Source organism: Delphinapterus leucas, chromosome 5 (assembly GCF_059928025.1).
Source record: "Delphinapterus leucas isolate spDelLeu-1000000601 "Yukka" chromosome 5, BTC_Dleu_Yukka2, whole genome shotgun sequence".
NCBI classification, from domain to species: domain Eukaryota; kingdom Metazoa; phylum Chordata; class Mammalia; order Artiodactyla; family Monodontidae; genus Delphinapterus; species Delphinapterus leucas.
The window spans coordinates 96153586-96168320 of record NC_143133.1 but is presented as its reverse complement, the minus strand read 5'-3'; the positions used below and the strand labels follow the sequence as shown (position 1 = coordinate 96168320).

Sequence of the window (14735 nt, the reverse complement as noted above, 5' to 3'; positions counted from 1 at the left end):
TAAATGGGAAGGAAATCCAAATAAAAGTGGATATATGTATATGTATAACTGATTCACTTTGCTGTACAGCAGAAACTAACACAACACTGTAAAGCAACTACACTCCAATAAAAATTAATTAAAAAAAGACATAATCAAGTTAAGATAAATGGTGAATCTTTGATTTTTCTTTTTATTCCTTTTCTCTTTTTCTCTCCTTTTAAAAAATGCTTAATCTTTTAAGATTAAGAGACTCATCTAAGTTTTGTTAAGATAATGTATTCATAGTCCATTCAATGGCATTTGGTACATTTATATATATAAATATATTAAAAACTCTCTCAAAACTACTTTTTTTTTTGCTGTGTGCATTTTTCTAATCATAGTATAAAAAAGTCAACACCTTTTATAAAATTTTCTACAGATTTGAAGCTCACCAGGTTAGTTTATACATGTTAAACAAAATTCTTTGATGTCAGATGTGTTAACTGCTTAAAATGTGAATATTTTCACAGGGTTTTCAGGGAGCTATGTTAATTATATATTTTAGCTGTGTTGAATATTGCAGAACTCTCCAAAAGAGAATATACAAATTTAATATATCTATCCTTAGTTACTTCTTCAGGCATTGTGGTGGACTCACCCTGTGGGGACCCCCACTGAGTCACATCTTTATAAAATTCCCTCCCCTTCAGTGTGATCTGCCCCTGACGAATGGAAGCAAAGGTGATGGAGGTCACTCCTGTGATTACATCATATTATATAATATTTAGCCGACTGGAGTGAGAGAGTCCTCTGCTGGCCTTGAAGAAGCAAGCAGCTGTGCTGAGGACGCCCTCGTGGCAAAGAACTGCTATCAGTCTTTAGGACCGAGGGTGTCCTCCAGCCAACAGCCAGCAAAAAGCTGCATCCCTCGCACAGCTCTTAGGAAATAAATTCTGCAACAGTCTGAATGAGGCTGGAAGCAGATTATTCCCCAGAGCTTCCAGATGAGAACATAGTCTGGCTGACACACTCACTGCAGCCTTGTGAGACCCTGAGCAGAAAACCCAGTTAAACCATGCCTTGCTTCCTGACTCATAAAAACTGTGAGATAATAAAATGTGTGTTGTTTTAGGCTGCTGATTTGTGGTAATTTGTTACCATACAAATTATTTATTTATTTATTTATTTATTTTTATCTTCATCGCGGTGCGCGGGCCTCTCACTATCGCGGCCTCTCTTGTTGCGGAGCACAGGCTCCATACGCGCAGGCTCAGTAGTTGTGGCTCACGGGCCTAGTTGCTCCGCGGCATGTGGGCTCTTCCCAGACCAGAGCTCGAACCCGTGTCCCCTGCATTGGCAGGCAGATTCTCAACCACTGCGCCACCAGGGAAGCCCACCATACAAATTTGTTACCATAAATAGAAAACTAATGCAAGTATACTTAAAATATTTTATTATGGAAAAGTTCAAACATATACAGAAGCAGAGTGAATTGTTTAGTGTACCCATCACCTACTTTCAGCAGTTATCAACACATGGCCAATCTTATTTCATCTGTACTACTACTGATTACTCCTTCCCCAAATGTATTATTTTAAAGCAAACCCTAGACAGTCTATTATTTTAATCTGTAAATGCTTCAATCTGTATCTCTAAAAGATATGGCCTTGTTTTTCTTAAAAAACAAAACCACAACATCATGATCACATCTAAAAAAATTCCTTAGTATCATCAAATATTTGGTCTGTCCCTTATACACTGACGATGGGAATGTAAATTGGTACAACCACTGTGGAAAACAGTACGGAGCTTCCTCAAAAAAATAAAAATAGAACTACCATATGACCCAGCAATTCTACTCCCTGGTATATATCCGAAAAAAACCCAAAAACACTAATTTGAAAAGATACATGCACCTCAATGTTCATAGCAGCATTATTTACAATAGCCAAGATACGGAAGCCACCTAAGTGTCCATCAACACATGAATGGATTAAGAAGATGTGGTAAAAACAAAAAAACAAAACAAAAAGAAGATGTGGTATACATATATACAATGGAATACTACTAAGCTGTAAAAAACAATGAAATATTGCCATTTGCAGCAGCATGGATGGACTTGGAGGGCATTATGCTAAGTGAAATAAGTCAGACAGAGAAAGACAAATCCTGTATGATATCACTTACATGTGGAATTTAATAAATACAACAAACTAAGGCATATAACAAAAAAGAAGCAGACTGGCAGATATAGAGAACAAACTAGTGGTTACCAGTGGGGTCAGGAAAGGGGAGGGGGGTGAGGTAGGTGTAGGGGATTAAGAGGTACAAACTATTAGGAAAAAAATAAGCTACAAGGATATATTGTAAAACATACGGAATATAGCCAATATTTTATAATAACTATAAGTGGAGTATAACCTTTAAAAATTGTGAATCACTATATTGTACACCTGTAACTTATATTGTACAGCAACTGTACTCCAATAAAAGAAAAAAAAACTTTATTATGGTAAAACATACATATCATAAAATGTATGATTTTAACCATTTTTAGCTGTATAGTTCAGTGGCATTAAGTATGTTCACATTAAGTATATCACCACCATCTATCTCCAGAACCTTTTTATTTTCCCAAACTGAAACTCTGTACCCATTAAACAATAACTTCTCCTCCTCCCTTCCTCCCAGGCTCTGGCAACCACCTTGCTACTTTCTGTCTCTATAAATCTGACCACTCTATGTACCTCATATAAGTGGAATCACACAGTATTTGTCCTCTTGTGACTGTCTTATTTCACTTAAAAGGGGCTACTCTTTTAAAAAAAATTTATTGAAGTATAGTTGATTTACAATGTTAATTTCTGCTGAGGGACTACTTTAAAAATATTTAATTTAATATTTGTGTAAAATATTTACACAATGATTATGTTATTATAATTTTTAAAATTGTGTAAAATATTTACATGGTTCCAAGTTGAATTTGCAAGACAAGTTTCATTCAGAGAGGTCTAGTTTCTATTCTTGTCCCCATCCATACACAGGCAACCACTGAAATGTTTTTGGTTTATCCTTCCTTTGTCCGCCCATCCCCCCCTTTTTTTTGCTATAAGCAAACATATTTGTATTTATTCCCTCTTTCTTAAATGGTTGCATATAAGGATGGTAAGTAAATAACAGTATACCATATATATTTTCTCTGTCTTGCTTTATTCAATATTTATCAATATTTCATGGATATCATTCCTTATCATTATATAGAGATAGAAGTTCTTAGTTCTCATTCACCTTAACAGCTCTTAACTCATAATTCCTAACTGATTTGTCAGATGTAATACTGACAATGTTTAGGACCACACTTGGAGGTTACATACCATATACTTTCCTAATACTTGTTGAAAATCTGTAGCAACTGCATTTGATGGAGAAAAATGTCCTTGTGACATCAAAGGATTTCTCAGAAAAGTCTCACTAACCTGGGGAAATTAATGGAAATATTTAAATTATATAGATAATTTCAACTGGAGAATTACATAGTAAGTGTTTATTTGAAGCAAAGTTTGGCAGAAACTTGCAATAAAAGAAACCAGAACAGTTCTAGAATTTTGGTGGCAGGGTATCTTTTCTATTTTAAAGATGCAGTATTAATGAAAAGTGTGCTCATATCTCATATCTCGTATCGTGAGATTGCAGGTGCTACCTTGATTCTTTGGTATTGGTATTTCTGAAGACTTGAGGGGACTTGCAGATGTTCACCTCTGGCAGACAAGGAAGGATAGGAGTCACTGATATTCTCTAAGTAAGTGCTTTTCATTTTCCCCTCCTGCTCTTACCCTCAAAATCCATTCAATGATAACAAAACAATCCCAACTAAATGTCATGAGACTATCTTCCAAACCCTATAGGGTTGTTATATGATATTTCAAAGCTTTAAGAAGGAATTCTGACAATTGTTTGTACTTAATGTTGTATCACCCGAAAAGCAGTGGTAAAAATCATGCAGTCTGGTTTTGGAAAGTTGGAAAAGTTGGATGTTTTTCCATAATGGCAGAGAGGGAAAAAAAAATTAGAGTATAGTCAGTTAAATGGCTAGCAGTGTTTATCATGTAGATGCTAACAATTGTCTAGGCATAAATGTAGAGTGAATTACAATATTAGGCCTTATAATCCTTGATTCTATATATGGTTACAGTTTGAGTTGTGTTAAAACAAGTTGGTACACTAAACAAATGAAATATATGCATAATGTGACTGGAGAATAACTATTAATAACTATAGTACAGCTGACCGATTTTTCCATTAATATTTTTTGTTAAAATATTTTTCATAAATTATATATTTGTGAATAAAATTGAAGATTAGTATTATTAACTTTTTAAAATAAGAAAAAAACATACTATTTGGATCATAAAATTACCAGAATAATGGTTTAGCCCTAGTCTGTCTCTGAGACTGCCTTTCACAGTCTTATTCTAGTTGGAAGTTAGACACTGGGTGATAGTCAGCAGTAGATGATATCTATTGAGAAGGTTAACTAGCCTTTAAGAAATTTATAAAATCTCATGTATCTGTATAAGTACATACACATAAGTACTCTATTTATCATATTTCATATTTGTTGGCAACTTTCAGGTAAAACGTTCTCTAAAAGTAGTATATCTTGATTAAAAAATTTTTTTTTCATTTAACTCATAATTGATTCATATTTTCTGCCAGAAGTGTCTTATCTATAATTATTTGAAAATTAAATACATATGCTATTGAGAAGGTATATTAAATATTAGTAAAGCTTAATTTTTCTTATTTTTAAAGAACAAAATAAATATGAGAGATTCCAAAGATGATCTGGGTTAATCATCTTTGTAGATCTTGCTTGAGAGTTAGGGGAATTGTAGAAGCAGAAGACAGATGAGGGATGAAGGTAAGAAATCTCTGAAGGTCACTAATGGCTCTGCTATATAGACAGATCTGCTTTTGGTTAGGGACATTATTACCAATAAACTATAAAACAGACCTCATAATTTCAATAACTGAAAAAGTCAAAGCAGTAAAAGAAATTACTTACATTTTTAAGAAATGCAGATGGTGTTACAGTATCTAAGGCATTGTCTGAGGCACATAGGTAAGTGATTCCGTCAATAAAGAGAGTATGGTAGACAAAGCTTTGAAAAGAATACATTCAGTTACATGATAATATTAAATTAAGTACTGATACAGAGAATTTAATTTTGTTTTCAAGCTCTCATTAATAGTATAAAAACTATGTAGATAACTTTTTATAATCAGAATAATTAGAAATCTTTCATACCTTTGAAAAATTAAACTATGTTAAATAAAAACTCTCTAAAATGTGAATATGCATTTAAAATTGCATCAATAAAAATAAATTACAATAGAGAAAATTCTAATAATCTAATCATATATATTTCACATGCCTTTGATGGAAGTCACTCTCGTTCCAAGACTGAATCTAGATTCTGATCAAAGAGAAAATGCTATGTTCACTGATTTTTACTATCCTTATATTTTTAGGCAGACATATTTAATTTTGGCACTTCTTGGCTTTCTATTATGATTGATTAGAATTTGAAAGTTGTAAATTCCCAAGACCAAATATTCTAGAGAACAGGATGAGTCTGGGAGGGGGAATTAAACTCGCCTATAGTAATCCAGTGTAGCTTTTCCTGACCACTCCAACTTCTAGACCTTTTGTGCCTTCTCAGACTCACTTATTAGGAGGCTAGAAGACTCTTGGAAAGTGCTTCCATCTTTACTACCCAACAATCCAGAAAATTTAGGAATATGGCAACCAAAATAGTTGCTTGGTGCCTAGGGTTTAATCTAGTCATTTTTGAGCACTCTATATCCAAATGGTTAACAGGCAACAGGCCTGTTCAAATGCTAAACTGGATAGATATGAGAATGAGGAATCTCAAAAATAGGTAGAAAAGATAATCCCAGGGGCAGAAAACTTAAGATATGTGCCCCTTCAATGTAAATCCTTGATATCATATCATGAATACAATATGCTACAAATATTTTTAATGATGATATTATTGACATGCATAATATCCACTAGGAAAATATTTTTATTTTTAAATAGGGAGGAGTCTTCACAGGAGAAGAGTTGCTAATTCTGTCATCTCTCCAAAAGTTATATATGTGATCTAAATTGATACTGGATGTGATTTTAAATTTATGCTTAGTGTGTTATTGGTAACACTCAGAAACCATCCTTAAATATTAAAAATCTTGAATACCTGATGACTAGGATATATTGTTAACTGACAATTGCAAGATGGAGAAAAGTGTGTATGATGTATGCAGTTTATGTATCAGTCTCATTTCCTAACATAAGGGAAGTACAAATATATGTATGTGTCTCTTATAGAAAAAAAAAAAGGAAAATGATAAACTAAGAACTTATTCGAAATGGTTACCTACATAGAGGGAGAGAGGGTAGTGTGAAGAAAGCAATGAAAATTAGACTTTGTGAAGGAAACTCATTTCGTAGATTTGACTTTGGAGCCATATAAATGTTTTACATAATTATAAAATGTTATTAAATCAAACTTTAAAGAGTGCAATCCTTAAAAATCAAAAACAAAATAATAAAAAAAAGAACTTAACTTTATATCAAGTCACCCAAGCAAGAGATGGTGGCAGAGGTGGTCAGATTCTGAATATGTTTGGAAGGTAAAGACAACAGGATTTGCTGATGGGCTGGGTTTGGAAGTAAAAGAGACCAAAGTCAAGGATCCCGAAGGTTTTAGGCCTGAGGAACTGGAAAGGTGGTATGTGGAAGACTGCAGGAGGCGTGGCTTTGGACAGAAGTTTGAGATGCCCATCAGACATCCAACAGATATGTGGAATGAGCAGTTGGATATACAAGTCTGGAGTTCAGGGACGAGGTCCTCAAAAGATTCAAATTAGAATGTTCAATATAGGTAAGCCAAGAGTAGAGGAGGAAAGAATCTCTTTTTGATATCATTCCAGCTAACAAATGAAAACAAAACTAGAATATCACCATTATGCAACCCCCAATAAATTAATGGCTCTAGGGTGTAGGCAATGAATATCAATGGCTACTAGCATGCCAAAAGGAGATATAAGCAGGTATTATATACCGTCTCATGTAAAAACACCTGCAGTCTTGCCAAAGGGATTAGGCCACTGGATCCAGCCGCTTAGACCATGGTGAACTGCATTTTGAATATGCAATCAGCAAAACCAGACTGAGGGAAACTCTATAGGTTCTTCAACAATAAATTGTAAGGAAAGAAAAGGGGTGGAGGGGGAATATGTGGATTAAAGAGACTTAAAAGACACCAAATTAAAAAATGGGCAGAATTGGGCTCTCGTGCCTGAGGATGCTTATTTAGGTGCTGAGGCAATGAAGAAACAGGATAAGTGACTGCTACAGAATTTGGAATGGTGGTCGATTTGAGGGGGAGGGAGGAAACTGTGAATGGGGCAGGATACATGGTAGGGAGTTTTGGGGATACCTGGCAGTGTTCTATTTTTTGGCTTAGATGGTAGTTGCAGTTGGTTGGGGGAGGTCCTTTGAGAAACTTCATAAAACTATACATTTGCTTGATGTGGCTTTTGTATTTTGTTTTATTTTACAATATAAAGGTTAAAACACACCTCCTCTTAAAAGGACAATGATGAGTCTAAAAATAATAGATCTCTCTTATTCCCCACCTGTTTTACCAGCAAAATGTTTACTTGGGACATTACATAGTTTAAACCATACCATGTGATGTCCCAAGTAAAGTAGAGTGATGTTATTAAAGATATTTTCAAGTGGAAGTTTCCTTTTTTATTAATGAAATATTTTGGGGATAACTAAAAAGGTATGGAGAATAAGATAACAGGAACACTTGTAGACCTACCATTCAGCCAAAATGTTACAGATACAATTAATGTCCCCTGTATACCCTTCCTCAATTTCTCCTCCCTTCTCTTTTGCAGAGGTAACCACTATCTTGAATTTAATGTTCATCATTCTCATTCATGATTTTATACTTTTACATATAGAAGTTCTCCTTTCTGAGAGTTCAGTCCAGAGTCTGTATAAGAAATATTTTTCCCCATGTCATTATCACTGTAATTATCAGCTGGTAATGATTAAAAAAATAGACTTTTATTAGAATATACCTTACCTTCCCATTTGAATTATGGTCTTTGGTTCAGCTCTAAGAAGCACTAGTTTAAGCACTGTTGCTGCTGCTTCCTAAAAATAAATTGTCAGCATTTACTTTGTAGAAGATTGTAGTGTCTTTTATTACTCATCTGCTTAATTTACCAATGTTCTGTTTAGTTTATTAAGGAACAACTGTTTACTAGGAGAACTAATGGGTGGTTATTCATAATGCATGGTAAGAGGCAAGTTATCATGAAATGTTCATATGAATATGAAGGAAAATATTAAAATTACATAAATATACATATACTTTGTGTATATACATATAAGTGTGCAAATATAAGTTGCACTAATTAGTCCTTTTCACAGCACATTATTAATATGACTGGGAAGATATTTGACTATCTAATCAAATATCTTTTCAGTGACTTCTACGAAGCTATACATAAAATGTTAATGGATTAAAAGTATTCAGCTTTTAGTCTCTGAATAACCTATGCAGTCTTCTTTTTTTAGACTAAGATAAAATTTTTACTCATGATTATTCACTGACATCTTTCTATTAAACAAATAATTGCTAAGACCCCTTCTACTTCTTTCTTTTTTTTGTTTGTTTGGCTGCGTTGGGTCTTCGTTGCTGCGCGCGGGCTTTCTCTAGTTGCGGCAAGTGGGAGGTAACTCTTTGTTGTGGTGCGTGGGCTTCTTGTTGTGGTGGCTTCTCCTGTTGCAGACCATGCGCTCTAGGCGTGCAGGCTTCAGTAGCTGCAGCACGTAGGCTTAGTAGTTGCAGCACGCGGGCCCTACAGTGCACGGGCTTCAGCAGTTGCGGCACGTAGGCTCCAGGCACATGGGCTCAGTAGTTGTGGCTTGCAGGCTCTAGAGCACAGGCTCAGCAGTTGTGGCACATGGGCTTAGTTGCTCCGCGGCATGTGGGATCTTCCCGGACCAGGGATTGAACCCGTGTCCCCTGCATTGGCAGGAGTCTTAACCACTGCACCACCAGGGAAGTCCCTACTTGTTTCTTATAAGGCTTATTCTTTGGGAGAAAATTTGCAAGGTATTATGATTATCCATAATACCTTAAATACAGTTAATTATATGGAATCCCATTAATTGACTTTAGAAGTGTGAAAGGAATCTGAAAGTTACCTAAGAAGACTTGAATAGCCACACTCCTGATTAACTTTTCATTTTCAAAAAATGACACTTGAAATAAAAACTTTTTGGGAGAGAAAAGCTTGTTATTAATGGTAGAGAGTAAAACTTGAAATTCTTGGTATTACCAGAAAAATCCAGGCAATATTCTCTAGGAAACGATTTCCTAAGAAACATTAAGGGAATTAAGAGAAAACATACTCTTTCAGTTACTCTATTCTCATCACTGGAACATATTCCCCTACCCTTTCCAAAGTGTCCCTTTTAGAGTATATAAACTATGAAATCACAGAAACATGTGAAACAAAGCAAATGGCAACATGAGGCAGTAAAATAATTAACACGCTGGACTGTAGTGCCATTTCTGGAGTTGAAGTGCTGCACAACCTAAGAAAATGAGTTGTTTGGGTCTGTTTCCTTGTGTGAAGAATGAAAGGATTGGGTAAGATGATCTCTGCAGTCCTGTCCAGTTCCATTTGATTTCATGATTAAGCTTTGGTAGATACTAATATTTTCTAATGAGTATAAAATATTTGTGACATTAATATTTAGCACTGAAGGAAGATATGATAGAACTGTGCCTTAAAGCTCCTTCTCCCTGGTCAGCCTTCCACACAGCAGTCATTCCAGACCTTTAATCCTGTCCCCCAACTGCATACTGCTCCACCCCCTTCCACTTTCTTACTTCCTTGCATGCTTCATAAAGAGAGGCCAATGGGCTTATAAACTCCTTCAACTTTCTGACTCTCTCCCTTCATAATTAATGAAGTAGTTTTTGAGAACATACTATGTCCAGGCATTGTCCACTGTAAGGACAGAGTTGAAAACAGTCCCTGTCCTGAAGGAGTCCGATGGCAGAGACAGATAAGTAAAAGAAGATTCCAGTTCCACCTGGCGAGTAGTTTGGTAAAGGGATGTAAATTAGCCTGGGCATAGAGAAGGCTTCAAGGAGGAATTGAGAAACATCTCAGAGCACAGAAGAGGTGACACTGCTAAAAAATGGAGACAAGTGGGTTCCGGGGAGAGGGAACAGGAGATTGGAAGGGAGATCTTGGTGAGACTGGAGAGCAGCATGAAGTTCAGGATGGCTGGAGCACAGGGACAGCTGGGGAAGAGAAGGAGGTAATCATGGAAAAGCCCTACCAGGGAGGGCTGTGAATGCCAGGCTAAGGACTATGAACTTTACAATGAAAGTAATCAGGGGCCATCCAATGATTTTAAGCAGGGGAGTGACAGGATCATATTTGCTTTTAGGAACAATCCTCTGAGCAGCAGTGTGGAGGCTGGTTTTGAGAGGGACAAGGCTAAGGTCTGGGAGATGAGTTAGGAGGCATCTTCAATAACCCTGGTGAGAAGTAACAAGGGCCTTGATGAAGATGTGGTTCAGAAACAAGGAGATGAATTCAAGATGTACTCAGGAGATGGAACTGATAAAACTTGGTGGCAAAGAACACATTTGAGGGTGCAGAAGAGGGAAAAATGAAAGATGACTCCCAGTTTCCAGCTTGAATGGCTTAGTAGAGCTATGCGGCAAGATTAGAAATACACGAGGAGGAATCCGCTAGGAAAGAATTAATTTAGTGCTGGACATGATATGTTTCAACTTCTTCTATTAGGCAATCTACTCATGGAAAGAGATTACCTTGAAAGCAGATTTGGCAGTGATCAAAATAAAGGTGTCCATTTGTGTGAACAAATGTGTCAAGTTAAAAGAGGACTAAAGTTAGAACCCTGAAGAACATGGCATTCAAGGGACTGGCACAGAGGAGAGCCTCAGAAGGAGACTAAATTCCATGTCTATATCCACACCTCCTCCTTTCCCCAAGACAGCATTCCTCTAAACCAAGGCTCACATCTCTACTGCCACATTGGATCCATCCCTTTGTGCTCCTTCAGGTCTTGCTCTAACCAATAATCACTGCCCCTTATATCTTCAACCTCTTCTCCTCTCCATTAGCCTATATTCAGGTGAAGGTTTTCCCTGTATTAAAAAATGAGGCCCTTTCCTGGACCATACTTCTTCTAGCTTTCACCCTCTCTCATTCCCCTTCTAAATTCTTGAAAGAACAGTCTAACTTCACTCTCTCTACTTCCTGGTCTCCCGTTCACTTGGCCTAAAGCCATCTGGCTTCTTCTGCCTCTACCTCTACCACTATCAGTAGGATCACTTAACATTTCCTAATTGTCAGTCCAATGAACACCTCTTGGATCTTGTTCAACTTCTCTGGGTCATGAGACATTCTTGTAATTTTCTTCTCTCAGCTTTCAGAATACCACTGCTCTCATTTGGTGACCAGCCTCTCTAGTCTATTCTTAACAGTGTTCTGCCTTTCGGTACTCCTTTCTTCTCACTTGGGCAATCTTACCCACTTCTACCATCTTTAACTGTTAGCCCTGACCCTCTGACTGCTACCTATTGGAACTTTTAATGATTTAAATCTTTTGGGAATAAGATGGAGGAATAAACACACAAACATATTGGCTATTTCCAACCGGCAACAAAATTCAACCTGTCCCAAAACGTATTTTCTGCCCTTGCATTTCCTCTGACTTCTTCCCCCAGAATCCTGCCTCCATCTGTAGTTTCCATCTTGTTTAATGCCACCTAAGAAAAAAATTTGACAAATCTTCACATTGTACACCTTAAACTTACAAAATGTTATATGCCAATTGTATCTCAATAAAGCTGGGGAAAAAAGATTAAAAAAAACAAAAAGAATCATCCTAGGCATGGCCCTGTTCCCTATCCTACATATCCAGCCAGTCATTAACTCCTGAGGATTAGTTTGCAAAGTCTCTTTAGGATCTGCCCACTCCTCTCCTTCTTCACTGTCATTGCCTTAGCTCAGGACTTTAGATCTCCTAGATAAACTATAACACCACCATCCAAACTGGTTCTCTTCCCTCCAATCCCCCTTCTGTATTGTAACCAGACCAAAATTTCCAGTAAATGGATCAGATCTTGCTATTCCTCCATTTATAAATCTTTAACTGCTCCCTGGTTTCCCTTGGATAAGAGAACAAACTGAATATAGGACCTTTCATCAACTATTCTCTGTCCACTTTTCTGACCTCAGCTTTAGCTCCTATATACTGCGATCCTGTGCTCTAGCCACACTGAGGTTCTTGCGGTTCCCCCAAACACGCCATTCTGTTCCCTCTGCATGGAGTCCCCATTCCCTTTTCCTGTGGCAGGCTAGTGCTCACTCTTGTAATACTTTTAAGCCAAGCACCTCCTCTGTGGTTGGCAAGCAGTCACCCATCCTGAGCGCTACAGGAGCAATCTCCATCTCCCGCCATTGAAATACTTTTTACATTGGAGGAGAACGAATGCAGCCCTTGGGTATAAAAGGACAATGTGCTCATCAAGGGACAGCTCCAGGCGCCGTCTTCTCTTCCTTGTTGCATCCCCTACACCTTTACCCCGGGATTTTGCAACTAAAACACGTTCAATAAACGTGTGTTGAACTCCAGGCCATTTCTCCGCGGGGGAGATAAAATCTTTAAAGGTCTCCGGAATTAAACGTGACTGCAAATCTCAAGTATGTCGCGTGCAGCACCAACCCTAACCCCTGGGCGGCGCACTTGCGGCTCGGCCGGCCGGGAGCGCTAGTGGCTCACGCCGGGGATTCACGATCTCGCAGGCTAGGCCGTACGCGGGGGCGGGGCCTCAAGCCTCAACAGCCCGCTCCGGGCAGCCCCTCGGCGCTCCGTCCTGAGGGGCGGGTCCAGTGGGCGCCACCCTTGAAAAGTGGAGCCTGAGAAGGCCGAGGTGACGACCCAGGGGTACCTGATAAGAGCCGCCGGTTAGGGTCAGCTCCGCTAGGACGGCTCGGCCATTTGCAATGCAGCTGTAGGCGATCGTCATAGTGGGCGAACTAGTGAAGTACAGGTTCCCGCCGGACCTAACCGCCCGCAACAGTCTCGGGACACTGACTGGGGCGTGGCTCCGGGGGCGGTGTCTGCGCAGGCGCGAGGAGCGATTGATTGGCAGGGAGGGAGGCGGGGCCCTCCCTTACCTGGGCTGAAACTGTGACGAGACCGGGCAAAGTCTCTGGAAAAACTGGCTTTGGTTAAGTGAAGTCTTTCTTCGTAGTCATCCTTAAAATCATTTAGGAGCCAGTTACTTCACAGTGTTTACTTACGTAGGATTCATTCTCAATCTAGGACATGTAAAATAATAGACCTTGATTTAAAATGAGATTCATTCATGAATTCAACAAGTACTGGCTGAACTCCCACTGTGCGCTCCCTAAGTGCTTGGACTAACAGGTATGCAAAAAGATAGGTTCCAGACCCTGACTTTTAGGAGTTCATGTTCTAGTAGTGGTCACAGAGGCACATGTAGACAAGTGCCAATCTCAAGTGACAGGTGTGCACTATGATTGAAAGATAAACTAATCGCACAAGTTGGAGTGGAGGCTGCTAATTCTCCCTGGGAGAGGGAGCAAAGCTTTCAAAGTCACTGTCCGATGGAGAGGGTGGGTTGGAATTCTCTTAAATGGGGAGGAAAGGTAGGACAGTCTAAGCAGAGGGAACAGCTCTGTGAAGGCTTGGAAGAAGGCAGGCGGGTTCAGGGAATGGATGTGAGTGTGTGGTAGAGGAAGGGTGTGTGGTGGAGTGGGTAGGAGATGAGAAGGGTAGGAGTGGTAGAATGACTTGTTATCCTAGACCTCGAGTTTCTTGACAAGAATTTTTAAAAGTGCTTCAGATAAGCTTAGATATTTTCTTTTCTTTTTTTAACATCTTTATTGGAGTATAATTGCTTTACAATTGTGTGTTAGTTTCTGCTGTATAACAAAGTGAATCAGCTATACGTATACGTACATCCCCATATCTCCTCCCTCTTGCGTCTCCATCCCACCCTCCCTATCTCACCCCTCTAGGTGGACTCAAAGCACTGAGCTGATCTCCCTGTGCATAAGCTTAGATATTTTCATTAGCAAGACTTCGTGGTAGAGTTGGAAGAAGTCAGACACACTTGGATCCAAAATATAGGCATTGCCATTTACTCTGTGCCTTTATCGTAACTTAACTCTCTGAGACTCGGTTTGCTAATTTATAAAATAGGGATAGTTCTCAAGTTTAAATTAAGTAATTATGCAAAATACTTAGCATACCATAGATATGTAGTTGCAATCTTTAGTATGATAAATACATTAATGACAACTACTTTCCTGCTTCCAATGGTGTAACTTTAAAGGAAAAACAGTCGATGTCCTTATGGGGTGCCTGGCAGGAGGTGAAGACAGGTAGTTGACTGAGTTTATTTTAACCCAGTACAATCAAATTGTATTTGACAAGCAAGCAGCAAAACTGGTCTGGACTGTAGCGCTTGAGAAAAATGCCTTGTTGAATCATTTTATATAAAGGAAATCTTGAACCAATGTGTCTTATCAACTTAGAGATAATATCTCGTGTTACAGGTGGGTTGACTGAATTACAAGCACTGGTCACATTACTTATATGT

General features: G+C 38.3%; 1 protein-coding gene and 1 long non-coding RNA gene across 3 annotated transcripts in view; one reads left to right on the top strand and one right to left on the bottom strand.

Annotated features, from left to right (window-relative positions):
* LOC111187555 (uncharacterized) overlaps window positions 1-13224 on the bottom strand; it is a 35799-nt gene extending 22575 nt beyond the window's left edge. The window contains exons 1-4 of one of the 2 annotated variants that reach the window (XM_022599350.3): window positions 13056-13224; window positions 8130-8200; window positions 5030-5126; window positions 3339-3440 (exon numbers count right to left, since the gene is read on the bottom strand). In XM_022599350.3, coding sequence (XP_022455058.1) covers window positions 3339-3440; window positions 5030-5126; window positions 8130-8200; window positions 13056-13133 — 348 coding nt within the window. In that variant the 5' untranslated portion in view covers window positions 13134-13224. The remainder of the gene's footprint in view (window positions 1-3338; window positions 3441-5029; window positions 5127-8129; window positions 8201-13055) is intronic. The other variant, XM_089912133.1, reaches the window with a different exon arrangement.
* LOC111187685 (uncharacterized) overlaps window positions 11569-14735 on the top strand; it is a 461235-nt gene continuing 458068 nt past the window's right edge. Inside the window, exon 1 of the long non-coding RNA XR_016393343.1 lies at window positions 11569-13537. This is a non-coding gene — a long non-coding RNA (uncharacterized LOC111187685). The remainder of the gene's footprint in view (window positions 13538-14735) is intronic.